The following is a 27502-nucleotide window of genomic DNA, read 5'->3' on the forward strand; positions in this document are numbered from 1 at the left end:
TATTTTGTCAAAAACTGATGGGTTACATTGTTATATTTGCATAAATATTCAGTCAGATTCGATAAGGCTTTGAAGTGGTGCAAAAACTGGCAACTTGCTATAAATATTCAGAATTTTACAATTTCGCACTTCACAAAATGAAAAAATGTGGTATCCTATGACTATAACATCAATGAGTCATTACTGGAATTGCCCAACTCATACAAATACCTAGGTGTAACACTTTGTAAGGATATGAAATGGAATGATCACATAGGCTCACTTATGGGTAAAGCAGATTATAGACTTTGGTTTACTGGTAGAATACTGGGGGAGTGTGTTTAGTCTACAAAGGAGATTACTTATAAATCACTTGTGTAACCGGTTCTAGAATATAGCTCAAGTGTGTGGGACCTGTACCAAATAGGACCACCAGGAGATATTAAATGTATACAGAGAAGGGCAGCATGAGTGGTCACAGGTTTGTGTGATCTATGGGAGAGAGTGTCACAGAGAAACTGAAGTGGAAGACTATTGAAGATAGACGTAAACTCTCCTGAGGAAGTCTATAAACAAAGTTTCAAGAACTAGCTTAAAATGATGACTCTACGAAAATACAACCCTTGTGATTCACTCAGACAGGGATCGTGAGGATAAGATTAGAATAAATACTAACAAAGAGATAGAGGGGCTGGCCAGTACTTACCTCAGCTCAGTACAGCCGATAGATACACAAAAAGAGAACCGAAAATTTACGGTCCTAGCTTTCGGAACAAATGTTCCTTCATCAGGGAGGAGAGGGGAAAGAAAGGGAAGAGGGGAAAGTAGATTCAGTTACTCACAACCCAGGTTATGAAGCAACAGGGAAGTAGCAAGGATGGAGGCATGGTTGTCAGAGGGAAGCCAAAGATATTCTACTGGTAAAGCATACACAATTTAAGGCAGGGCCACGTGTGAAACTACACGTCATTTATCAACTGACATGCCTGCACTGCACAGCCTTTACATCGGTATGACGACAACTAAACTGGCTGAGCACATGAATGGACACATACGAACTGTCCGCCTAGGAGATGTCCAATACCCAGTAGCGGAGCATGCCCTCCAGCATAATTCTAGGGACCTAGGAACCTGCTACACCGTATGTGCCATTTGGCTTCTCCCACCCAACACCAGTCCCTCTGAACTGCGGAGATGGGAACTTGCACTCCAACACATCCTTTCATCCCGCCATCCCCCTGGACTGAACCTACGTTAAACAACCTCACTCCCATTTACTCTTCAGTCTTCTCCTCTTTCCCTTTCCTCTTTAGCCATTCACGCATCTTTTCATCCTACATAGTTGTGTTTATCTTTATACTATATACCTCTTTACTTCTGTATGCATCCTCTTTGGTTTGAAGCTGGCACAGTACTTACAGTAGAATATCTTTGGCTTCCCTCTGACAACCATGCCTTCATCCTTGCTACTTCCCTGTTGCTTCATAACCTGGGTTGTGAGTAACTGAATCTACTTTCCCTTCTTCCCTTTCTTTCCCCTCTCCTCCCTGATGAAGGAACATTTGTTCCGAAAGCTAGGAACGTAAATGTTCGGTTCTGTTTTTTGTGTATATCGGCTGTACTGAGCTGAGGTAAGTACTGGCCAGCCTCTCTATCTCTTTGTTAGTATTTGTTTCACATCTTTATATGAGATTTTCCATTAATCATTAAGATTAGAATAATTACTGCACGCGCATAGGCATTTGAACAATCATTCTTCCCACACTCCATACATCAATGGAACAGGAAGAAACCCTAATAACTGTTGCAATGGGACATACCCTCTGCCATGCACTTCACAGTGGTTTGAAGAGTATGGATGTAAATGAAAATAGATAGAGTGTTACAATTAAATGTAATTATTTTTTTATGTTAAGAACATCTATAGCACACAGAGCAGTTTAAGCAGCTACCTTTATTTGCTGCTTTACTGCTATACTTCTTAAGTCATTTTACATTCCTAAATGTTCACCTTGTTGAATTACTCTTTGTGACATTGACTATACACATCTGAACTGAAAAAAAGGTCTCTGATATAGAGATTTGATGCAGGTTTTTTTTTTATTTTGTTTGGAGCAGAGATAACCTTCCTTTACAACTTCAGAATTAAGAATTACTTTTCCCTCTACCTTACTCTCCTCATCAAGATTCCATTATAATATTGACAAGTTGTACTGCACTAACCGTTGCCTGTGAAGAAATAACTTTTTGGCTCAATTTTCAATCAACCAAGGAGTTAATTGAGGAGGTGGATTAGGCCTCTATGCGATGTCCCAACGAGGATAATGGTTAGAATTTTTCAGCACTCATACTACCGCATGTTTAATATGTATCTTACGTTTCAAGTAGAGGATGTGTCCAGTTGCACACAGGCACGATGCAAAATAACGCTAGAAATATTTCAGCTTTTGGACAGAGCCCTCCTCCGGAATTACAAAAAACAGACACAATTGTACAAGAACAACTCACATACACATGGCCATTGTCATCGGACACTAACACCCAAATGTGACTGATGTAAGCAGCAATCTGGTTGGGATGGGTAGTGGGGGTAAGGAAAAGGTGTGGAGCAGGGAAGGTGAGGGATAGCAGGGTACGGATGGGGTAAGATGCTAGGCACTGCCTGTGGGAGTGTGCAGTGGACAGTCTAGGGCTGCTATGTGCAGCATCAAGAGGCTATGCTGGGGAGGAGGGCAATTAGACTTTAATGTCCCATTGACAGCATGGCCATTAGAGATGCAGCACATGCTCGGATTCTGAAGGATGGGGAAGGAAATTGGTCATGACCTTTTTCAAGGTAGCCATCCCTATATTTGTCTGGAGCAACTTCGGAATCACAGAAAGCCTAAATCAGAATGGCTGGATGGGGATGTGAACCATAATCCTCCTGAATTTGAGTCCACTGTGCTTGTCACTGACCCTACCTCCCTCAATGGGAGAGGAAAGGGAGAGGCAAAAAGTACAGAAGAGGAAGCGTAATACCACAGGGAGGAGTGGGGAGAATAGTGGGAAGATTATGTATGTTTCATTTCAGGGCACAATGAGAGGTAGTTGAAACCCTAGTCAAGAATGTGAATCAATTTCTCCAGTCCTGGATGGTACTGAGTCATGAGAGGTGTGCTCCTTTGTGGCCGGGCAGTGGGAAGGTGAGAGACTAGATTGGTGAGACAAGCCATGGGTGATCAATTAATGAACAAGGTTGGGGGTAGAGTTACGGTCTGTGAAGGCCTCAGTGAACCTCTTGGCTCGTTTAGAGAGGGGCTGCGTGTTGCTACATATGTGACGACCATTGGTGGTATGCAGCATGGAAGGGACTTTTTGGTGTGGTATGGGTAGCAGCTGTCTAAGAAAAGGTCCTGTTGACGGTTGGTAAGTCTATCCAAAGGTCTTATCTTTTGCACCATTCCTAAATTTAATCATGTTTGACTTGTTAAAGACCTTCTCTCCTTCTCCTGGTTCCTGCAGTGGAAATACTTTTTCGTTACTAATCCCACCAATCACACACAAATCAAAACCAAAACTAAATCCTGCCTGACGCAGCTTACTCTTCCATCCTACTGTGATCTACTCCCCAAATCACCCCGTTACCTTTCCAAAATTTCTTAAACTCGAACCTTGCCTCGCCATCATTTCCATAATCCCTCTGTGTGAAAACCACCCTTCCATCTGCAGAAAGAACTGCAATCCATTACCTAGAAACAGACCCCAATTTTATAATCTTACCTGCCATCAAAGACTTTACCACTGTGTCCTGTTGAATGGCACAGACATTTCCCCTGTGCCAGAGATTACAGTCACTGGTGTGTGGCACTGGCACTGGCAGAGGGTGGCCACCACAGCAGACCATATGAGTGCTGAGAGTGCTGCCATGGCGCAGATGGTTGTGTGAACGGATGGTGGCAGAGTCAGTTGCTGGAGTGATATGAAGCAGCAAGTTTTTAGTAAAGACAAGTCCGAGGGTCTGAAGACCTGGTAGGTAAGGGATGGTTGCCAGATGAAACGACAGTTACCACAGACGGGGCTGCCATGTGGGCAGCAATCTGACAGGACCCATAGCAATTACAGGGATAGCAAAGGAATGGCTTCTGCTGGTCATAAGAAAACTAACTGAGTACTTTCACAACTGATGTTTGTAGCCTGATGGCTTTATGATTTAAGTGGTGCATCGTATTGAGAAGTTAGAGTGTAACCACCTGTAAAACAATTTCCTGAACAGAAGTGCTGAGTAACGTCTTGTTTGTATTTAAGGTACATAAGGCACGAGGGGCATGTGGCAGGGAGAGATTTTATACAGAACAGGTATAATTGTCAATACACATTGTGGGCATGACTAAGCAAATTAAACCAAAGTTGATTCTGTTCACCATACATATGAATCAGTTGTTTATCCCATGGTTTTGAAAGTTGATTGTGTATTACGACGTTTTGCATAAATAACCATGGGTAGCTTGATAGAGTTGTTTGTAGCATGTGTCTTAGTTCTCAAGTGTCTGTAGTGATTGTAGAACAAGGTATAGGTGGAAGCTAGGGGACTGATGACCACAGATGTTAAGTCCCATAGTGCTCAGAGCCATAGGTGGAAGCTATATTACTGATACTTTTTTTTGGCATTTCTGGTTATGGCAATGTGCCAGAGATTTTGAAGCGCACATTGCTGCCTCGTGGCCCATTGTATTGCCAGATTGAACTGATCCATATATGATCTTATTCTGTTGTTGTCAAAAAGATATTTTTTGCTTGTATATTTTAGCTCTACCTAAGTTCTTTCGGGCAACAGAAAATTGTATTTATTTTATTGTAAGTGGTTTATGCCCTGTTAATTGAAAATGTTGATGCTACATTAATTAATTGTTAAACTCCACATCTCCACAATCCCAACCCTAACCCCATTCCACCTAAATCCTATGCTACATCATTAGTTGTGCACCTGTAGCTTCTACTCCCACTACACCCTGCACTCCTACTTTCTACATGTTGCATAAATTTTGTAATCCTAGCTGGCCAGAATGACCTACTGCAACTGGTTATTGTGCCCCCCACCAAATTTCTGCCATTGTGGAATGACCCACCAGCTTATTACCTATAACATACCCTCCTATATAAAAGATACCAACCATTTCCTCCACTGCCTCTCCACAGATCCTGCTTCTGCTTTTTTTTTATCACCTGCTCTGCTCATCACTGTCAATGCCACCTCCCTCTACACTAAAATATACAATGCCCAGACCTTGGTGCTATTTAACATTACCTAAACTAATGCTCGACTTACTCCAAACCAACTACCTCATTGCTGTTCACCATGACTAACTATATCCTCACTCCCAATTACTTATCCTTTGACGGAATCACCTACAGACAAATGGGCACCTGCAGGACACCATCCTACACTAACACGTTCATTGACCATCTAGAGGACTCCTTCCTAACCAAACCCCTCACCGGGCTCAAATTCACTGATGACGTCTCTGTGATCTGGACTGAGGACATGCTATCCAGATTCCTCCGGAACATCGACATCATCTCTCCATTCGCTTCACTTGGTCCTCCTCAGCCAACAAGCCAGCTTCCTCAATGTCGGCCACCACCTCAGAAGTGGCTACTTCGGTACCTCCATTCACTTCAAACCTACCAACCACCAACAATACAGGGTGTATCAGAAATAATCATCTGATTTAAAAAATTTTAACTATTATGTTATTTTGAGATATGTGCATGAACTGTATGCCATTGGAAAGAACAAACTCTGAGTTTTACCAACAGGAATTCGGGAATTTTTAAATCAAAGGATTACTGAATGATAGATCAGTCACACTGGACCAAATGATTCAGCTTCACATTACTGGCCTCCTAGCTCACCTGATCTGACTGTATATAGATTATTTTCTTGTGGAGGTTTATAAAAGACTGCTTATGTGCCCCTGTTACTAACAACAATGAATGAATTGAGACATCGCTTAACAGCAGCTGTGGAAACTGTAACTCAAGACATGCTCACTGCTGTGGGGGAATAATCTGAATACCGCATTGACACATGCCATGCATCTCAAGGGGGGCATATTGAACACCTCTGAAAAGGTATGGAAGAAAACTTTATAAATTTCCCATTCATCGAAAAACAAAATTCATTGTATAAGGTTATTAGTTTCAGAAATATAGACATGCCAAATTGGATGATTCTTTTTTTGGTACACCCTATATTTCTGCCACCCACTTCAGACAGAAGTTTTTCTGAACAACCACAGCCATGGCTGTTTCACCTTTGGTGACAAGCAGTCCCATTCCAAATATGCCTAGGATCTCACTGAGGTCTTCACAGACCTTAACTACATTCCCAACCGTGTCCAGAAACAGGTCCACTGTGCCTTCTCTCACATCGTCTACCATCCTCAACACACCCAGTGTCCAGCTACAAAGTACCACCCAGGACTGGAGCAACTAAATCTCATTCTCTGCCAGTGTTTCGACTGCCTCACATTGGGCTCTGTTAATGGCCATCAACTCTACTGTAAAATCACTACACGTTTCCAGCAATGAATGGCGTTCTTGACTGGTGGGAGATGTAGAAGCATAATGCGTCCTATCCATGGTTTTAGAGCCATCAGTCTAAAAGAAGATAGCACCAAGATGCTCCTAAAGAAATGAAGGAAACACATACCAAACAGTCTTTGTCTTTAGGTCTTTGAAATAGATTGGTACTAATTCGTGGCCTGGATACCAATTGATGTGGGGTGTGCAAGAAAACTCGGGAAATACATTCTAAGGAGGATAAGCACAGGTTCTGGTAGAGGGTTGCGAGGTGCCTACCATCTGGTAATCTGACCTGAGGACAGGTGTCAGCAGGTCAATGCCCCTCATATGCAAAAAGAATAGGATTGACAGATGATCAGGAAACTGATGAAAGGCAATTGCATAGGTGAGCAAGAGTTGGTACTGTCGGAACTGAAGAGTGAAGATCCCTACTTCAGCAAGTAGACTGTCTAGAGACTAATCCAGAAGGTGGCAGTGGCCATCTGAACTCTGCAATGATGGACTGGGTCTCACAATTTCAAAGCTGAAGATGCCGCCAAACTGTAAAACTGGCAACCATAGTCCTAGCATGAATGGACCAAAACCCAGTAAATACAAAGGAGAGCAGCATGATCCGCATCCAAGAGGTGTGTGCAAGGAAACAGTGTGTTAAGCTTCCACATGTAGCTAGTCATTAGTTGTCAAATGTGGGGCAGCCATGTCAAAGAGGAGACCAGAAATCAGGATTGGGCAACAACGTCCAAGCACTCCTCACCCACGTTCTGGGTGAGGATGGACCATGGTATGATGACAAAAATGCACGACCCACCTTTTTGCAGGAGAAAAATGGAAACAAAGGGAAAGGGTGCACGCAGAGGCACGTCGGATGGCATCCTGGAGCCAACATTCAGCCAAGGAAGCAGAGTGGGAGCTGTATCAAATGCAGGGTTTGACCAGTGGCCCGACAAGAGGCCACTCGTTCACTGATAGCAATGAGGAAGAATGTGACAGTCAGCATGGAGCCTTGTGGGATGCTGTTATTTTGGACCAATGGAGAGCTAAGTGAAGTACCAACCCGAACCCAGAACAACTGAACTGATGAATAAAAACTAATAAGGAGCTTCCAAAGCACCATCCATGGAGGGTATGTAAAATTTGATGGTGCCAGGTAGTGACATATGACTTATTTAGGTCACAAAATTCTGCAGTGAGCCATTGGCATTTAGAAAAACGTCTGTCAGACTGTCTTTTCCAACCTAACCAGATGGTTGGCTGTTTATTGTCCCTGCTAGAAACCACACTCTGAGATTCAAGAACCCAGCATAATTTGCAGGCAACAATCCCCTCAAGCAGTTTGAAAAGCATTAGTGAGGACAATCAGCCAGTAACTGTCAAAGGATGTTGGGTTTTTGCCCGGCTTAAGAAGAAGAACGATGATACTATCTCGCCATTCGATAGGCAAGACACCAATGAGCCAAATATGGTTGAAGATCATGAGGAAATGGAGCGGTTGAGTAACAATAAGATGTACACTCTGATTGTGAATGGAATCAGGGCCCTGGGTCACATTATGAGATGAACCAACAGCATGAAGCAACTCCCAGTCAGTGAATGGTTCATTGTATAATTTGACATGCCAAGAGGAGAAAGAGAGTGGGAATTAAAATTTGTCAATTTGCCACCCAGAAAGCAGCAGCTTAAGAAGAGGATGCTGTTGCAAAGCGTTCAGTAATAGCTGATATGTCAGGACAGAAATCAATCTGACGGAAGAGACCCATTACAGTTGTGAATCTTTTCTGGGCCACCAGACTACAGAATTTGGCCCACACGTGGAATGAAAAGGCATAAGTTTCCAGGGAGGAGACTTAGTGCTGCCAGCATTTCTTCTCACTGTGTTCAAATATATAGCGAGCCTTAGCACAAAGATGCTTAAAGTGATAAGGTAGGTCTGGGAAAGATGCCATCTGAAACGTTGCAAGGCTCTTCAATGATCCTGAACAGTTGTTGCAATGTCTTTGGTCCACCACGGCACTGACTGGCAATAGAGGGGACCTATAGAAAAGGGAATAGCAATTCCAGCAGTGTGGGTGATCACATTCAAGTGTAACACAGCCTCGCTGTTGCACTCTGACGAAGTGGGGGATGAAGGTAATAGCAGAGCCATACAAATGCCAGCTGGCTCTTCAAAGCACCTAACGTGGTAATCGGTCTCGTGGCAGCAAAGAAGTGATAGGATCATCAGAAAGTGGTCACTTCACAAAGATTGTCATGTAGCGAAGCCATGAGAACGTGGGAAGAGATCGTTAGACTGATAGCTGAAAAGGTACAATGGGTGTCACTGAAGTGATTAGGAACCAATGTTCCTTGTAGAGCAACACACATTGCACAAGAGGAGGAAATAAGGTGTTGCAGTTCTGGCAGGTTCCTCTTAATGATCACATTATGGGTGTCGAGGTTAGACGTGAAGGGGCTAGGAGGGCTGGTTAAGCCCAGGACCTCTGTCTGCCACCAATGGGAATGGAATTACATAAATGAGCATTGGTTCAGAATCTGACAGTGTGGGGGAATACGGTGGCTCTGCGGTCCCCGGAGTAGCCTTGTCCCTTTCTCCTCCCACTCCTTCGCAGTCTTTGATGGCTTGAATTCTTGCAATGGCCTATCCGTGATGGGTGTGGGGGCAGTTGAAGAGTGCAAGCCCTTGAGTCCACAAGCTGCAGTTCCTTCAGCCATTGACTGCTGTCAGGCCTCTTTATGGGGGTTTCTGGGGAGAGGAGTCCCAAGAGGAAGAGGCAGTCAATAGATTTATATTCCTGTATTTCATTTTCTTTCTTGAAGACTGGGCAAACCAGTGAATGTGGAGGATGGTGTTCTGCACCATTGATGCACAAAAGTGATTGTTCTCGCGAACTACCTTCGTGGAGCGAATACCCGCATTTACCGCACTGTGAGTCTGCTGTGCAGCAGGATGACACATGCCAAAAGTGTGAGTTTCAGAAGTACCTCATGGGTGGTGGGACTTAAGGTTTCCCATCACACCTACACATTATGACTAACTGAATATAGCTCCTGTCTGTCTGGAACGTAAGGTCTTTGTGAAAGATGAATCCTTGGACCATATTCAAAGTTTTGTGCGGGTCAATGGTCACTGGTATCTCACCCAGACGATCATATGGCTGAAGAGCTGTAGACTGTGCACTAGAGGGCACTTTAATCAATAATGATCCAGTGCACATTTATCCCAATGTCCGCCTTCATATCTGAGTGGTCAGTGAGGCAGAATGCCAAGCAGGAGGCCCGTGTTCGATTCACGGCTGGGTCGGAGATTTGCTCCACTCTGGGACTGGGTGTTGTTGTGTCCTCACCATCATATCATCATCATCGACACGCAAGTAGCCGAAGTGGCGTCAACTAAAAAGACTTGCACCAGGCGACTGGTCTACCCGATGGGAGGCCCTCGTCACACGACATTTCATTTCGTTTTTTCATCCCAATTATTCAACTTCTTCAAATTTGTCTTCAGTATGTTCCACAAAAAAACTGCTTTGTTGTAAAAGTATCTTCATCAGTTTGAGTACATGCTAAGAACTGGATAGAATGATTCATTCCCAAACATCTGCCTTGTCCCTCATCTCTTGTGGTAGCTAGGGTAGGGACAGCAGTACGCTTATAACTGTCTCCATTGAAATTTCTACACTTGCCTAATGAGACAGTTGGATCAGGACAGCCATTGTTTTGGCATAATTTAACATGTTTCAGGTGCAAAACATCCATTATGATGCCACCTACTCTGATCAAGGGCTCTCCCCATCAGTGCCATCCAGCTGCAGCATAGGCCATCTGGCATGATGATCAATGCTGGGGGCACTGATGACACAGGAAGTCCTAGTATGTTGGCTTTGAAGAGTATATAAGAGCCTACACAGATACTGTGTGCAGATGTTTAACACTGCATGCTGTAGGCACTATTTAAGGTGTTCTTCCCCAGTTGGTCAACACTAGAGGATAAAATTAGAATATAAAGGTCAAACCCAGAAAGGAAGCAAAAATTACTTAGGTGATGTAAGAATATATATTCAGAGAAAGGAAGGTAAAACCTAGAGAATAGTTGGGTTGACATCAAAGGCTGCCACCATGAGAAAGATAGTAAGAGAAAGGACGATAGCCAGACATGAGAGATTACAGTACAGAGCAGGAGGTAGGAGCCCCGATAGATTGGAGACCCGTGCTCACCACACACATACTCACTAAAGAGCCATGAGCGTAAGTGGTGTTTCCCTGAATTACTTCTGAAAAATGCTGAGATGGTTCCTATTATAAGGCCACAGGTAACCACCTATCCCATCCTTGTCAAGCTAGACCTGCAAGTATGTAAATTCCAGTATATACAAGATATGTTTTTTGTTATTTTTCTTGTTCTTAAATTGTAATACCAAGGCATGTACAAATGGGTAAACCTACTACCATTCTTTTTCTTATTTTCCTCCTCCTCACTCTTCAGTACTTCCCCTTACAATTATAGCAGAGTCTAGCAATTTAGTGTTGCATTAGATTTACGTGGTGTGAAACTTTTGCTGTTATTTCTGTTTGTTTCTGGGTAGCAGAGTAAAGACACACTACAACTGGCATTTGACAGACACATGATACAAGGTCATCCAACCAAATTTGGTCTTCTACAAGTCAGCATATGGAAAACATAATGACAAGCAGCTAAGACATTAAAGACAACACACCTGATACACTTAGTGTGCATAATATTCCACAATTGTAAATCGTATCACTAAAACTAAATTTTGAATAGTTGTTAAAAGCTGGTGATGAGGAATCTTTGTAGTTAATAGCACTGCATGAATCAGAAGAGAGGAGGTATATGTGGAAAATGCTGGGTGACATGGGAAGATTTCAATTCGATTACATCATGGCAAGGCAGAGATTTTGAAATCAGATACTGTATTGAAAGGCATACCCAGGAACAGATATAGACTCAGATCACAATTCAGTTGTGATGAGGAGTAGGCTGAAGTTTAAGAGACTGGTCAGGAAGAATCAATACACAAAGAAGTGGGAGATGGAAGTGCTAAGGAATGAAGAGATACACTTGAAGTTCTCTGAGAGACTGTGATAAGGAATAGCTCAGTAGGCAGTTCAATTGGAGGAATGGACATCTCTAAAAAGGTCCATCACAGAAATTGGAAAGAAAAACATAGGCACAAAGAAGGTAACTGTGAAGAAACCACGGGTAACAGAAGAAATACTTCAGCTGATCGATGAAAGAAGGAAGCACAAAAATGTTCAGAGAAATTCAGGAATACAAGTCACTTAGAAAGAGCTTGGGAGCTAAGGTGAAATGGCTCCATGGAAAATGTGAAGAAGTCAAAAAAGAAATGACTGTCAGAAGGACTAACTAGCATACAGCAAAGTCAAAACATCCTTCGGTGAAATTGAAAGCAAGGGTGGTAATATTAAGAGTGCAATAGGAATTCCACTGTTAAATGCAGAGGAGATAGCATGTAGGTGGAAAAAGGTTACTGGAGGCCTATATGAGAGGGAAAACTTGTCTCATGTGATAGAAGAAGAAGCGAGAGTCAATATAGGAGAGATAGGGGATCCAGTATTATAATCAGAATTTAGAAGAGCGTTGGAAGATTTAAAATCAAATAAGGCAGAAGCGACTGATAACATTCTATCGGGATATCTAGAATCAGTAGTAAAGCCGCTTTATAAAAAGGGAGAAAGGAATAATGCGCACAATCTTAGACCTATTTCTATGCCATCAGTGTTTGCTAGACTTATTGAAAAGGCTGTGTATGTAAGTATAACTGATCATTTTATATCACATAATTTGCTATCATATCTGCAGTTCGGCTTTAGAAGTTGTTTAACAATTGAAAATGCTATATTCTCTTTTTTCTGTGAGGTACTGGATGGGTTAAACAAAATTTTTCGAATGCTAGGCATATTTCTTGATTTTACTAAGGCATTTGATTGTGTTGATCACAAAATATTGCTCCATTGCGGAATACAGGGAGTAGCTCACAATTGGTTCACCTCTTACTTTTACAACAGACAGCAGAAGGTCACTATTCACAAGGATGAGAATGGCTGTGATGTGGAGTCTGAGTGGGGTACAGTCAAATGGGGGGTGGGAGCCACTCCTATTCCTTATTTATATAAATGATATGCATTCTAGTATTATGGGTAACTAAAATATTTCTGTTTACTGATGACACTAGATTGGTAGTAAAATATGTTGTGTGCAACATTGGTTCGGTTCAAATAGTGCAGTTCATGACATAAGTTCATGGCTTGCAGAAAATAAACTAACACTAAATCATAGTAAGACTCAGTTCTTACAGTTTCTAACACACAATTCAACAAAACCCGACATTTTATTTTCACAAGACTAAAGGAAGATCGAGACACATTTAGAGGATCTGTCGACCTGGAAAAACTCTTCGACAATGTCAAATGATGCAAAATGTGCAAAATTCTGAGGAAAATATTGGTAAGCTATAGGGAGAGATGGCTAATATACAACTTGTACAGTAACCAAGATGGAATAATAAGATTGGAAGACCAAGAACGATGTGCTCGGATTAAAAAGGATGTAAGACAGGGACGTAGTCTTTTGCCCCTACTGTTCAATCTATACATCGAAGAAGCAGTGATGAAAATTAAACAAAGGTTCAAGATTGGTATTAAAATTTCAAGGTGAAAGAATATCAGTGGTAAGATTTGCTGATGACATTGCAATCCTCAGTGAAAGTGAAGAGTACAGGATCTGATGAATCGAATGAACTGTGTATTTAGCACAGAATATGAATTGAGAATAAATCGAAGAAAAACAAGGGTAATGAGAGTAGCAGAAATGAGAACTGTGAGAAATTTAACATAAGGATAGATAGTCACGAAGAAGATGAAGTTAAGGAATTCTACTACCTAGGCAGCAAAGTAACCCATGACAGACGGAGTGAGGAGGACATTAAAAGCAGACTAGCACTGGCAAAAAGGGCATTCCTGGCCAAGAAAAGTGTACTAGTATCAAACATAGGTCTTAATTTGGGGAAGAAATTTCTGAGAATGCACATTTGGATCACAACACTGTATGGTACTGAAACATGGGCTATGGGGAAACTGGAGCAGAACAGAATCAAAGCATTTGAGATATGGTGCTACAGATAAATGTTGAAATTAGGTGGACTGATAAGGTACGGAATGAGGAGGTTCTGCATAGAACCAGAGAGGAAAAGAATACAGTATATGAAAAAACGGACAAGAAGAAGGGACAAGATGTACGACATCTGTTAAGACATCAGGGAATAACTGGCATGATACTAGAGGGAGCTGTGGAGGGTAAAAACTATAAAGGAAGACAGAGATTGCAATACCTCCAGCATATAATTGAGGGTGGAGATTGCAAGTGCTACTCTGAGACAAACAGAGTTGACACAGGGGAGAAATGCTTGGTGGATCACATCAAAACAATCAGAAGACTGATGACTCAAAAAGTGAACCTTTACATTCAGTAAAGAAATACTATTCATTGGCAGTGTGACATAGTATTCTTACATGAAAATAAGTACTGACAGCATAAAGAATAATCAATCAACGAATTACCTGCATTTGTTTACGGAAACATTGATTTTCCTATGATCAAAGATTCAAAAACTAGTTGCGGAGTTATAAGCAGTAAATCCAACTGTCTGCAAAATTCCTGTGTATGAATTACAAATTCTAGATGAACATGGCAACAAACAGTCTCAGAAATGTAGATAAGCTGAAAGAAAGTGTGGTGAAAAAAGAAGATTAGAAAAGCAGTATTATTCAACATGCAGTATCAGTTGTGTATTATATTACCTTAAGTCCTGGTGCATGTGCGAAGAATGCCTCTGGGCTTTGGGAATGATAAAGTCCACCATGTCCAACAGCTCCGCAAGGTGTTCTTATAGTAAGACTGCCACAGTGGAACTGATTGCCACTGCGATACCGACACTTTGCAGCCTCATTTACTATCTGAAAACATAGAGAAGCTGCATTTACTTTCTTTCATAAAAATAAAGAACAAAAGTTGCAACAAGATCCACAGCCAAATTAAACCTTTTAATGGCAATAATCTGCCATACTGGCATTTGCACTTTGCATCAGAAGACCCTTTTAGTTTGTCTTTTTCGGAAGTGGCCAGCTTCAGTTGTGTAGTTATTTTAAAGCACATGGTATAACCTCCCATATGGACATATTTAGGTTATTTAGGTTATCGAGAGAGAGAGAGAGAGAGAGAGAGAGAGAGAGAGAGAGAGAGAGAGGAGGGGGGAGTGAGAGCGAGATATACTGGGCTCTATTTTATCAACAATGTTCAAAATACACAGGTTGATATCTATCACATCAGATGAATAAATAGGAGAGGAGCAGTTCCTCAACTGCAATCATATGTATTATTATCTGAGGTGGCCATATAAACAAACAGTTTATGCAGTAGGCTTTTTTAACACAGAGATGAACTCATCAGTCTACCATGGAAGTCTGCAAAACCATATGACACTAAATTGAGGGTTTTCATTTGACACCCCATAATTCAATTAGTACCTATGTTGTTGTTGTCGTCGATGTGGTCTTCTGTCCAGAGACTGGTTTGATGAAGCTCTCCATGCTGCTCTATCCTATGCAAGCTTCTTCATCTCCAAGTAACTACTGCACCCTACATCCTTCTGAATCTGCTCAGTGTATTCATCTCTTGGTCTCCCTCTACAATTTTTACCCTCCACACTGCCCTTCAATACTAACTTGGTGATCCCCTGATGCCTCAGAACATATCCTACCAAATGATCCCTTCTTCTAGTCAAGTTGTGTCACAAATTTCTCCCAGTTCCATTCAGTACCTCCTCATTAGTTACGTGATCTACCAATCTAATCGTCAGCATTCTTCTGTAGCACCAAATTTCGAAAGCTTCTATTCTCTTCTTGTCCAAACTATTTATCGTCCACGTTTCACTTCCATACATGACTACACTCCATACAAATACTTTCAGAAATGACTTCCTAACACTTATATCTATACTTGATGTTAACAAATTTCTTTTCTTCAGAAATGCTTTCCTTGCCATTGCCAGTCTACATTTTATATCCTCTCTATTTCGACCATCATCAGTTATTTTGCTCCCAAACAGCAAAACTCATATACTACTCTAAGTGTCTCATTTCCTAATCTAATTCCCTCAGTGTCACCTTATTTAATTTAGCTACATTCCATTATCCTCATTTTGCTTTTGTTGATGTTCATCTTATATCCTCTTTTCAAGACACTGTCCATTCCGTTCAACTGCTCTTCCAGGTCCTCTGCTGTCTCTGACAGAATAATGAGCGTCATTCGATAATAAAAGTGGCAAATTGGTCCGGAGAAAAAGCGTTTATTTTCACAAAACAATACTTTCCTTCTTTTCAACATAATACCCCTTGACAATTTATGCACTTATTCCAACGTGCTACAAGCATTTTCATTCTGGCTGCAAAAAACTCTGTATCTTGATGTTTGAACCAATTTCCCACAAACTTTTTCAAGTCCTTGTTGTCCTGGAACCTCTTCCCACATAACTCCTCCTTCAGTGCACCAAACAAATGGAAGTCACAAGGTACCAAACCAGGACTGTAAAGGGGGGGGGGGGGGGTGAGGCAGTACTTCCCAGCCCATTTTGTTGATGGTTTCATGGGATACTTGAGCAATACGAGGATGAGTTGTCTTGCTGGAGAATCACACCTCTCCTCCGAGATCCACAATATCTCTCTCTCATGGCTGGCTTCATCTTGTTTAAAAGCAAATCTAAGTAGTATTGGCTGTTCATTATACACTGCTCTTCGAGATAATCACAAAAAACTGGATATTCAGCATCCAAGAACACTATCAACATGACTTTTCCTGCTGATGCTTGGGTTCTGAATTTTTTCTTGACAGGTGAGTTGGTGTGCTTCTATTCCCTGCTTTGTCTTTTTGCTTCTGATCCATAACAGTGAACCCAAATTTCATCACAAGTTAAAATTTTGTTGAGGAAGTGCTTGCCTTCTCATTCATAATGTTCCTTTATCTCTGTGCACACTCCTCAAACATGCTTCCTTGTGTAGCTGTGTCAACTCCTTTGGGATCCATCTTGAACATGTTTTGCGGTACTTCAGCATGTTACAGATAATGTTATGAACTGTACTAGCACTAACTTGAACTTTATCAACTATAATTTGCACAGTCACATGGCGGTCGGCACAAATAATGTCATCAATTCGACTTTCAAATGAGGAAATTCAAACTGCAGCTGGTCGGCCAGAACAGTGTTTGTTAGTTACTGAGTTGTGAGCATTTTTGAACTGCTCTACCCACTTGTAAAAATTTGGATGATTCATAAAACCTTCATTATAAACTTTAGACATTATACAGTACATATTCACTGGTTGCTCGCCTTCAGCAAGTAAAAAATGAATAACAGAACGTTATTCGCATAATGCTGACGTTTCAAGTGGACTTTCCGTCTTGAAATGTATTTTTGAGATTATAAACTAAACAATGCTGATACATCAGCTGACCAAGGCTCATCCCAGTGATGCCAACTTAAAGAGTTGTGAAAGTACCAAACTGTCCCTACTAACAGTTTTTCCCCCAGACCAATTTGTCTCGCTAATTACTGAAAGAACCTTGTACAATGTCACCAGCAAACCTCAAAGTTTTTATTTCTTCTCCATGGATTTTAATTCCTACTCCAAATTTTTCTTTTGTTTCCCTTACTGCTTGCTCAGTATACAGATTGAATAACATCAGAGATAGGCTACACCCCTCTCTCACTCCTTTCTCAACAACTGCTTCCCTTTCATGCCCCTCAATTCATAACTGCCATCTGGTTTCTGTACAAATTGTAAATAGCCTTTTGATCCCTGTATTTGATCCATGCCACCTTCAGAATTTAAAAGAGAGTATTCCAGTCAACATTGTCAAAAGCTTTCTCTTAAGTCTACAAATGCTAGAAATGTAGGTTTGCCTTTCCTTTATCTTCTAAGATAAGTCGTACAGTCAGTATTGCCTCACTTGTTTCAACATTTCTACATAATCCAAACTGATCTTCCCCAAGGTCAGCTTCTACCAGTTATTTCATTCGTCTGTAAGGAATTCGTGTTCGTATTTTGCAGCCATGATTTATTAAACTGATACTTTGGTAATTTTTACACCTGTTAACACTCGCTTTCTTTGGATATTTCACCTGTCTCATCATCTTGCTCACCAGACGGAAGAGCTTTGTAAGGGCTGGCTCTCCCAAGGCTATCAGTAGTTCTAATGAAATGTTGTCTACTCCTGGAGCCTTGTTTCGACTTACGTCTTTCAGTTCTCTGTCAAATTATTCAAGCAGTATCATATCTCCCATCTCATCATCTTCTACGGCCTCTTTCATTTCAATAATACTGCCCTTAAGTACATTGCCCTTGTATAGACCCTCTATATACTCCTTCCACGTTTCTGCCTTCCCTTCTTTCTTTGGAACTGGTTTTCCATCTGAGCTCTTGATATTCATGCAAGTGGTTCTCTTTCCTCCAAAGCTCTCTCTAATTTTGCTGTAGGCAATATCTGTCTTACCCCTAGTGATATATGCCTCTACATCCTTACATTTGTCCTCTAGCCATCCCTGCTTAGCCATTTTGCACTTCCTGTTGATCTCATTTTTGAGATGTTTGTATTCCTTTTTGCCTGCATTATTTGCTGCATTTCTGTATTTTCTCCTTTCATCAAGTAAATTCAGTATGTTTTCTGTTATCCACGGATTTCTACTAGCCCTTATCTTTTTACCTAATTGATCTTCTGCTGCCTTCACTATGTCATCTCTCAAATCTACCCACTCTTCTACAGTATTTCTTTCCCTCATTCTTGTCAATTGTTCCCTAATGCTCTCTCTGAAACTCTCTACAACCTCTGGTTGTTTCAATTCATCCAGGTCCCATCTCCTTAAATTTCCACCTTTTTGTAGTTTATTCAGTTTTAATCTACAGTTAATAACCAATAGATTGTGGTCAGAGTCCATATCTGCACCTGGAAATGTCTTACAATTTAAAACCTGGTTCATAAATCTCTGTCTTACCATTATATAATCTATGTGAAACCTTCCAGTGTCTCCAGGCCTCTTCAACGTAGACAACCTTCTTCCATGATTCTTAAAGCAAGTATTAGCTATGATTAAATTATGCTCTGTGCAAAATTCTACCAGGTGGCTTCCTCTTTCATTCCTTACCCACATTACATATTCACCTACTACTTTTCCTTCTCTTCCTTTTCCTACTATTGAATTCCAGTCCCCCATAACTATTAAATTTTCATCTCCCTTCACTGTCTGAATAATTTCTTTTATCTCATCATACAATTCTTCAATCTCTTCGTCATCTGTGGAGCTAGTTGGCATATTAACTTGTATCTTGAGAGTATCCATATGAAGGTGCAATTTGTACATACTTTGAACATTAGTTATGAGTCTGTGGCCTCAGCACTTTCTGTTAACAACCTAAAAATGAACGTTTTCATAGGACATAGTTTAATATGGCCCTTTTTTGTTTATTTCATTGTGAGGAATATGACCCAAGCTACACCCTGTGCGATATGGAACAAAACATCAGGATGAAAACAGTTTTATTTTTGTGTACTTACACTGTGAGACAAGTAAGCACATGAGATGCAAATGTTATTAAGTTTTTTCTTTTTATTATTTCACTTTTCTGCTCGTCATTTATGAGTACACCAAAAAGTAACTAATATTCCAGTTATTCTAGCTCCTAAAAAGAAGAGAGTCTGATTATCTGTGTGAAGTCCCATCACAAAACGGATGTTCTTGTTGTTGTTGTGGTCTTCAGTCCTGAGACTGGTTTGATACAGCTCTCCATGCTACTCAATCCTGTGCAAGCTTCTTCATCTCCCAGTACCTACTGCAACCTACATCCTTCTGTATCTGTTTAATGTATTCATCTCTTGGTCTCCGTCTACGATTTTTACCCTCCATGCTGCCCTCCAATACTAAATTGGTGATCCCTTGATGCCTCAGAACATGTCCTACCAACCGATCCCTTCTTCTGGTCAAGTTGTCCACAACCTTCTCTTCTCCCCAATCCTATTCAATACTTCCTCATTAGTTATGTGATCTACCCATCTAATCTTCAGCATTCTTCTATAGCACCACATTTCGAAAGCTTCTATTCTCTTCTTGACCAAACTATTTATCGTCCATGTTTCACTTCCATACATGGCTACACTCCATACAAATACTCTCAGAAACGACTTCCTGACACTTAAATCAATACTCGATGTTAACAAATTTCTCTTCTTCAGAAACGCTTTCCTTGCCATTGCCAGTCTACATTTTATATCCTCTCTACTTCGACCATCATCAGTTATTTTGCTCCCAAAATAGCAAAACTCCTTTACTACTTTAAGTGTCTCATTTACTAATCTAATTCCCTCAGCATCACCCGACTTAATTCGACCACATTCCATTATCATCGTTTTGCTTTTGTTGATGTTCATCTTATACCCCCCTTTCATGATACTGTCCATTCCGTTCAACTGCTCTTCCAAGTCCTTTGCTGTCTATGACAGAATTACAATGTCATCGGCAAACCTCAAAGTTTCTATTTCTTCTCCGTGGATTTTAATACCTACTCCGAATTTTCCTTTTGTTTCCTTCACTGCTTGCTCAATATACAGATTGAATAACATTGGGGATAGGCTACAACCCTGTCTCACTCCCTTACCAACCACTGCTTCCCTTTCATGCCCCTCGACTCTTATAACAGCCATCTGGTTTCTGTACAAATTGTAAATAGCCTTTCACTCCCTGTATTTTACCCCTGCCACCTTCAGAATTTGAAAGAGAGTATTCCACTCAGTATTGTCAAAAGCTTTATCTAAGTCTACAAATGCTAGGAATGTAGGTTTGTCTTTCCTTAATCTAGCTTCTAAGATAAGTCGTAGGGTCAGTATTGCCTCACGCATTTAGTTGATGCATGACAACCGATTAATGCAACACTATCACACTCTCTCCCCCTCTCTCTCTCTCTCTCTTCTGAAAAAAAGTATATCAATCTTAATGAGTGTTCCCACTCAACCTTTGCACAGAAAAGATCATCCATGTACACCATTACCAAAAATGCAAGTAAACAGAACAAAAACATTGTATAAATTGGCCACAAGCATGCGAATAGTTCTTTATAAATACCTGATCAAAAGCGGGAAGGATGTAGTCAGCAAACTGTATTTCTGCAATTGCTGTTGCACCAACATTTGCAAGACCTATTCCAAAGCCTACAATGCCCTGTTCACAGAGAGGAGTGTTGAATACTCTATCTTTGCCATACTTTTTTTGTAGGTCCAGTGTGCAACGAAACACTCCACCAAATGCAACATCTTCTCCAAACACAACTGGGGGAAAAAAGAAGAAAAATAGTAACTGCAACATGTTTAAGTGAACTTAATATTCACTTTGTAGTAGTAACAGGTAAAAAACTTTATACAGTTCTCTTTTTGTTTTAAAAATTACCACAAGATATGATTACAACTACTACCAGCTTCAGAAACAAACTAGCTATCTTCAGAATCTGTATCTAACAAGCCAGATAAGATGAACAAAGCATCCATAACAAGCAGTGTCAAGTTCACAAGAACTTGACTTTTACGATTAGCAATAAATGCCATTATGATATATGAAGAGATGACTGTAAAATGTGAAGTTGTTTTCTTTACATAATACAGAACACTTTAGCGCAATTGCTGCATGCGAGAATTGCATATTGTTACAGGGGGTAAAAAAATAGAAAATAAGACACCACTGTCTTCAAGTCTACACAATGTGAGAGACATCTACATGCAAACAATGCTATATTTTCTTTCTTAATTTTATCTAGAAGTTGCTCCATTTTAGCTTATTATCTTCAGCTAACATTAGTATTTAAACAGTCATTTAAAGTAAACTGAAAGTAATTTATATAAATTAAGAAGAGGAGAGTCATACCTGCAGAGGGATCCTTATCGAGTGTTATATCCATTGCATTGTTAATTGCCTGGAACATATTCATCTTCAGCGATTTCCCTTTTACGAGAAAAAAAGTGAAATGAACACGACAAGTCAGTACAGTACGATAAAGAACACAAAGACTACTGTCATCAATATCCTAAAGTTTGCCTGTTATGGAATTCCAAATAATGAACAAAAAAATAATGAAACAAAATTTTCCATGTATGTTTAGTGAAGGCTCTTAATTTTCTTACAAAAACAAAAAAAAATATAAGTTATAATTATGTAATTAGTAGAGACTTGGTAGCGTTAACTGTGTCTAGACTAATGCAAAGATGCAGATTTCAGTCCTTGGTGGGTTTCAGGATTTCTTCCCAACTGTCTACATCTAAATACATAGTCTGCAAGCCATCTTATTGTGTGAGGCAGAGGGTCTTTTGTGTACCACTATCACTTCCCCGTTTTTCCACTCCTGTCACATATGGTTCGCAGGAAGAACAACTGCTGATAAGTCTCAGTGAAGCTTGAATTTCTCTAACTTTATCTCCATGGCCTTTTCACGATATATAGACAGGAGGAAGCAATATGTTGTATTCACTCTTCTAGGAACACACATTCCTGGAATTATACCAGCAGACTATACCATGATGCGGAACACCTCTCTTGCAGTGTTTGCCTATGGAACTGACTGAGCATCTTCGTGACACATTTGCAACTACTAAATGGACCTGTAATGCGATGTGCTGCTCTTCTTTAAATTTCCGCTATTTCCTGTATCAATCCTACCTGGTACAGATCCATGACTGATGAGCAGTATTCAAGTATTGGCCAAATAAATATTTCGTATGCTGCTTCCTTTGTTTATGGACTATGTTTCCCGAAAATTCTTCCAATATATCTCAGTCTGTCATCTGCCTCACCCACAATCAATTTTATGTGGTCGTTTCACTTCAAACTGGTCCATACATGTACTCCTACATGTTTTATGGAAGTAACTGCTTCCAGTGACTGTTCTGTAATCACATAATCATACAATAAACGGTCTTTTTATCTATCTATATACACTATTTTACATTTGTTTATGAAGGAGGTCAATTACCTCTCCCTATGCTCCAATTTTTTCATCACAGGAATACTGCAACACACCATTTTACACATCAAGAGGTGCTTGTCTTTTACTGAAACTGAAGCTGAGCCAGTGGGACTCACTTCGCCTGTTTTGAGAAAACCTATTTTTGTCTGGTGTTAGGAGGAGGCAAACACAAGGAGGCAAGCACAAAAGAGTAGGGATCTAATCTTTGGCAGTTCAAACGTATGGCAAATGAAGGTACCCCTTAGGTAAATCACAGCAAGGGACAGGAAAGAACACCAGATGCACTCAGTGTTTATCACTAGGGGCCTCATTCAGGATGTTGAAGAGGCTATTCCAGCAGCCATTGAGGGAACAGGGTGCAACCAACTGTAGATTATGGTGCACACTGGAATGAATTATGCCTGTTGTCTGGGCTCTGAGGTCATTCTTGCGTCATTCCAGCGATTAGCAGAGAAGGTTGAGAAGACCAGCCTTGTGTGTGGAGTTTCAGTGAAGCTCACAATTTGCAGCACTGTCCTCAGACCTGATCATGGCCCTTTGGAGTGGAAGGACCGAACCCGAGACTTCAAAGGTTCTGTGACAAGCTAGGCTGCAACTTCCTGGACTTGTGCCATAGTGTTGAGAATTGTAGGGTCCCTCTAAACAGATCGGGTGTGCATTACACATGAGAGCTGCTAATCAGGTAGCTGACTTCGTGTGGGGTGCACACAAGGGCTTTTTAGATTAGGCGACTCTCCATCCAATCCAGATAATGATATCTGTAGGAAACCCAGAAGTATGAGTGTAAGATTGAAAGAAATGCCTCCCACGGGTGAGAGTATTAAAATCCTAATGGAAAAGTGTCAAAGCATTCACAACACAGTGCCATAGTTTGAAGCTCTCATGAAAAGCAGTGAAAGCTTGCGTGATACTAGGTACAGAAAGGTGGTTGAAATCTGAAATTGATAGCAGTGAGATTTTTGGGGAAAATTTAAGTGTATATCGAAAGGATAAGCAAATGGGAAACGTAGGTTGTGTATTTGTCACAGTAGACAAGAAACTCAAATCCATTTGGTAGAAACTGAAGCTGCATTTGAGATTGTTTGGCCAAGACTCCGTATCAGGGGTGAGCATAAAGTGACAATTGGATCCTTCTATCGCACACCAGAGTCATCTTCTGATGTAACCGAAAACTTCAGAGAAAACCTCAGTTCACTTATACGTAAGTTCCCCAATCATACTAAAATATTGGTGGAGACTTCAATCATCCAACAATTAATTGTGAAAATTACAGTTTCGTTGGTGGTGGGCGGGATAAGACATCATGTGAAACTTCACTAAATGTGTTCCCTGAAAACTACCAAGAACAGATAGTTAGGAACCCCACTCACGATAGAAATATATTGGATCTAATGGCAACAAACAGACCTGACCTCTCATTGACACTGGTGTCGGTAACCATGAGGTGGTTGTGGCAACAACGATTACCAAAGTATGTACGACAACTAAAACAAGCAGAAACATATGTATGTTCGGTAAACTAGATAAAAAAATCTAGTAGTGTCATATCTCAATGAGGAACTTGAAACTTTCAGTACAGAACAGGGGCATGTAGAGGAACTCTGGCTCAAGTTTAAGAGAATAGTTGACCATGCAGTGGATAGATGTGTATCCAGTGAACAGTTCATAATGGGAGGGAGCCTCCATGGTGTCCAGCCACTGTAAAGAAACTTGTAAAGTAACAGAGATTACTGCATAATAGGTGTAAAACAAAGCAAAGGGCTATAGACAGAGAGATGCTGAATGAAACGTGTTTGGCTGTCAAGAGAGCAATGTGTGATGCCTTCAGTGACTACCACAGAGAGAATATTGTCAAGTGATCTTTCACAGAACCCAAAGAAATTCTATTTATAGATAAAGGCTGTTAGTGGCACCTAAATTCATGTCCAGTTACTAGTGAATGAGACAGGAACTGAAATTGAAGGTAGCAAAGTGAAAGCTTAAATGCTTAATTTTGTTTTCAAATGTTCCTTTACAAAGGAAAATCCAGAATAATTATCCCAATTTAATCCTTGTACCACTGAAAAAATAAATGAAATAAGTATAAGTGTCAGTGGTGCTGAGAGACAGCTGAAATCATTAATTTGAACAAAGCTGCAGGCCTCCATGGACACACTGTCAGATTCTGTACTGAAATTGCAGCTGAGTTAGCACCTCTTCTAACTGTAATCTAGATCATAGATCCCTCGAACAAAAAACCATAGCCAGATTTTGGAAGAAGGTACAGGTCACACAAGTCTACAAGAAGGGTAGCAGAAGTGATTCACAAGACTACCATCCAACATCCTTGACATCCATTTGTTGTAGAATCTTAGAATATATTCTGAGCTCAAACATAATGAGGTATTTCAAACAGAATGACCTCTTTAACCAGAATGGATTTCGAAAATATTGATCACATGAAACCCATTTCTCACTTTACTCACATAACATACTGAAAGCTTTGGATCAAGGCAACCAGGTAGAGACAGTACATTTTGATTTCCAAAAAGCATTTGACTCAGTACTGCAGCTATGCTTATTGTTGAAAGTATGACCATATGGGGTACCCAAGTGAAATTTGTGACAGGACTGAGGACTTTCTCGTAGGGAAGAAACAGTATGTCATCTTAGGTGGCGAGTCATCGTCAGATGTGCACAAACAGACCTGGGGTGTCCCCAGGGCAGTGTGTTGGGACCCTCCCTGTCATATTGTATATTAATGGCCTTACAGACAATATTAATAGTAAAATCAGACTTTTTGCTGATGATGCAATTATCTATAAGAAGTGCTATCTGGAAAGAGACTGCAGAAATATTCAGTCAGATCTTGATAAGTTTTCAACATGGTGCAGAGACTGGCAACTTGCTCTAAATGTTTAGAAATGTAAAATTTTGCACTCCACAAAACGAAAAAATATGCATTGTCCTATAATATCAATGAGTTGCTGTTGAAACTGGCCAACTCATACAAATACCTGGGTATAACACTTTGTATGGATATGAAATGGAATGATCACATATGTTCAGTCGCTTGTAAAGCATAGTGTTGACTTCGTTTATTGGTAGAATACTTGGGAAGTGCAATCGGTCTACAAATGAGATTACTTACAAATCACTTATGTGACCAGTGCTAGAATATTGCTCAAGTGTGTGGGACCTATACCAGATAGGATTAACAAGGGATATTGAACATATACAGAGAAGGGCAGCACAAATGGTCAAAGGTTTGTTTAACCCATAGGAGAGTGTTATCGAGATACTGAAGCACTGAGCTGGAAGACTCTTGATGATAGATGTAAACTATCCCGAAAAAGTCTGTTAAAAATGTTTCAAGAAACGGCTTTAATTGACGACTTTAGGAATACACTACAAACTCCTATGTATTGCTCATATAGGGATCATGAGGATAAGATTATAATAATTGCTGCACACATTCCATATGTGTATGGAACAAGAAGAAACCGTAATCACTGGTATAATGGGACGTAGCCTCTGCCATGCACTTCACAGTGGTTTGCAGAGCATAGATGTAGATTATAAATTACCCAAAAGCTCAAAAGAGGGTTTGGTTAACAGGTTTGTTTGCACACTATTCTATAACTACAGAGGGTTTTAAGAAATTGTTGTATTGAGATCAAGACTGTTTTAATTTTAATATATTCCATAAAGATTGCTGTTTTATATTCCACACAAATGTCTTCAAAAATACATATACATGCTGCTCCGCAGCTCTGACAAATTTGAATGACACCCTTGTGTTTCATAATTTGACAAAAGCTGCTATTCAGTTGATAGGAACATTCAACACTGCAGATTCCCAGATAATATACCACCGTTACCATGTTTACTGATCTCAAATTGGGTGTGATGTGGGCAAGTGTGTGGTACTGGACTCACCCTGAGATCTCGGTTGTAGTGACAGTCTGATCTGTAGTGTAGCCCATGGCGAATGTTATATTTGAAAGGGATAACCTGGTTTTGAATTGGTGAAGCCAACAACTGTGAATGCCAAATAACAGTCTGAGGAATGTTTATGCAACCCATATTTGACACACCTTTCATTATAAAAATTAAAACTGCAAAGTAAATTTAGAAACCTATATTAGATTATAGACATATATCTAAGAACAAAGATGATGTGACTTACCAAACGAAAGCATTGGTATGTTGATAGAGACACTAACAGATACAAATACACACACACAAAATTCAGGCTTTCGCAACCCACGGTTGCTTCATCAGGAAAGAGGGAAGGAGAGGGAAAAACGAAAGGATGTGGGTTTTAAGGGAGAGTGGAACGGGTCATTCCAATCCCGGGAGCGGAAAGACTTACCTTAGGGGGAAAAGGGGACAGGTATACACTCGCGCGCACACACACACATATCCATCCGCACATATACCTGGTATATGTGCAGATGGATGTGTGTGTGTGTGTGTGTGTGTGTGTGTGTGTGTGTGTGTGTGAGTGAATGAATGAATGCGCGAGTGTATACCTGTCCCTTTTTCCCCACAAGGTGAGTCTTTCCGCTCCTGGGATAGCAATGACTCCTTACCCTCTCCCTTAAAACCCACATCTTTTCGTCTTTCCCTCTCCTTCCCTCTTTCCTGATGAAGCAACCGTGGGTTGCGAAAGCTCGAATTTTGTGTGTGTGTTTGTTAGTGTCTCTATCAACATAGCAACATTTTCGTTTGGTAAGTTACATCATCTTTGTTTTTAAGATATATTTTTCCCATGTGGAATGTTTTCCTCTATATTTTCATATAATTAATTAGATAATAGACAAGTATACAGTGAGTGTTTTGATGAATATTATTTACATATGCTGTACATAAACTATGAAAAAAG

At 40.5% G+C, this 27502-nt stretch overlaps 1 protein-coding gene across 2 annotated transcripts in view; it reads right to left on the bottom strand.

Annotated features, from left to right (window-relative positions):
* Nucleotides 1-27502, bottom strand: part of LOC124606984 (2-oxoisovalerate dehydrogenase subunit beta, mitochondrial) — a 78057-nt gene that overhangs the window by 45469 nt on the left and 5086 nt on the right. For both annotated transcript variants that reach the window (XM_047139124.1, XM_047139125.1), the window contains exons 2-4: nucleotides 21540-21617; nucleotides 20748-20950; nucleotides 14380-14535 (exon numbers count right to left, since the gene is read on the bottom strand). In XM_047139124.1, the coding sequence (XP_046995080.1) occupies nucleotides 14380-14535; nucleotides 20748-20950; nucleotides 21540-21617 (437 nt within the window). The remainder of the gene's footprint in view (nucleotides 1-14379; nucleotides 14536-20747; nucleotides 20951-21539; nucleotides 21618-27502) is intronic.

The sequence above is a fragment of the Schistocerca americana genome, chromosome 3, assembly GCF_021461395.2.
Source record: "Schistocerca americana isolate TAMUIC-IGC-003095 chromosome 3, iqSchAmer2.1, whole genome shotgun sequence".
NCBI lineage: Eukaryota > Metazoa > Arthropoda > Insecta > Orthoptera > Acrididae > Schistocerca > Schistocerca americana.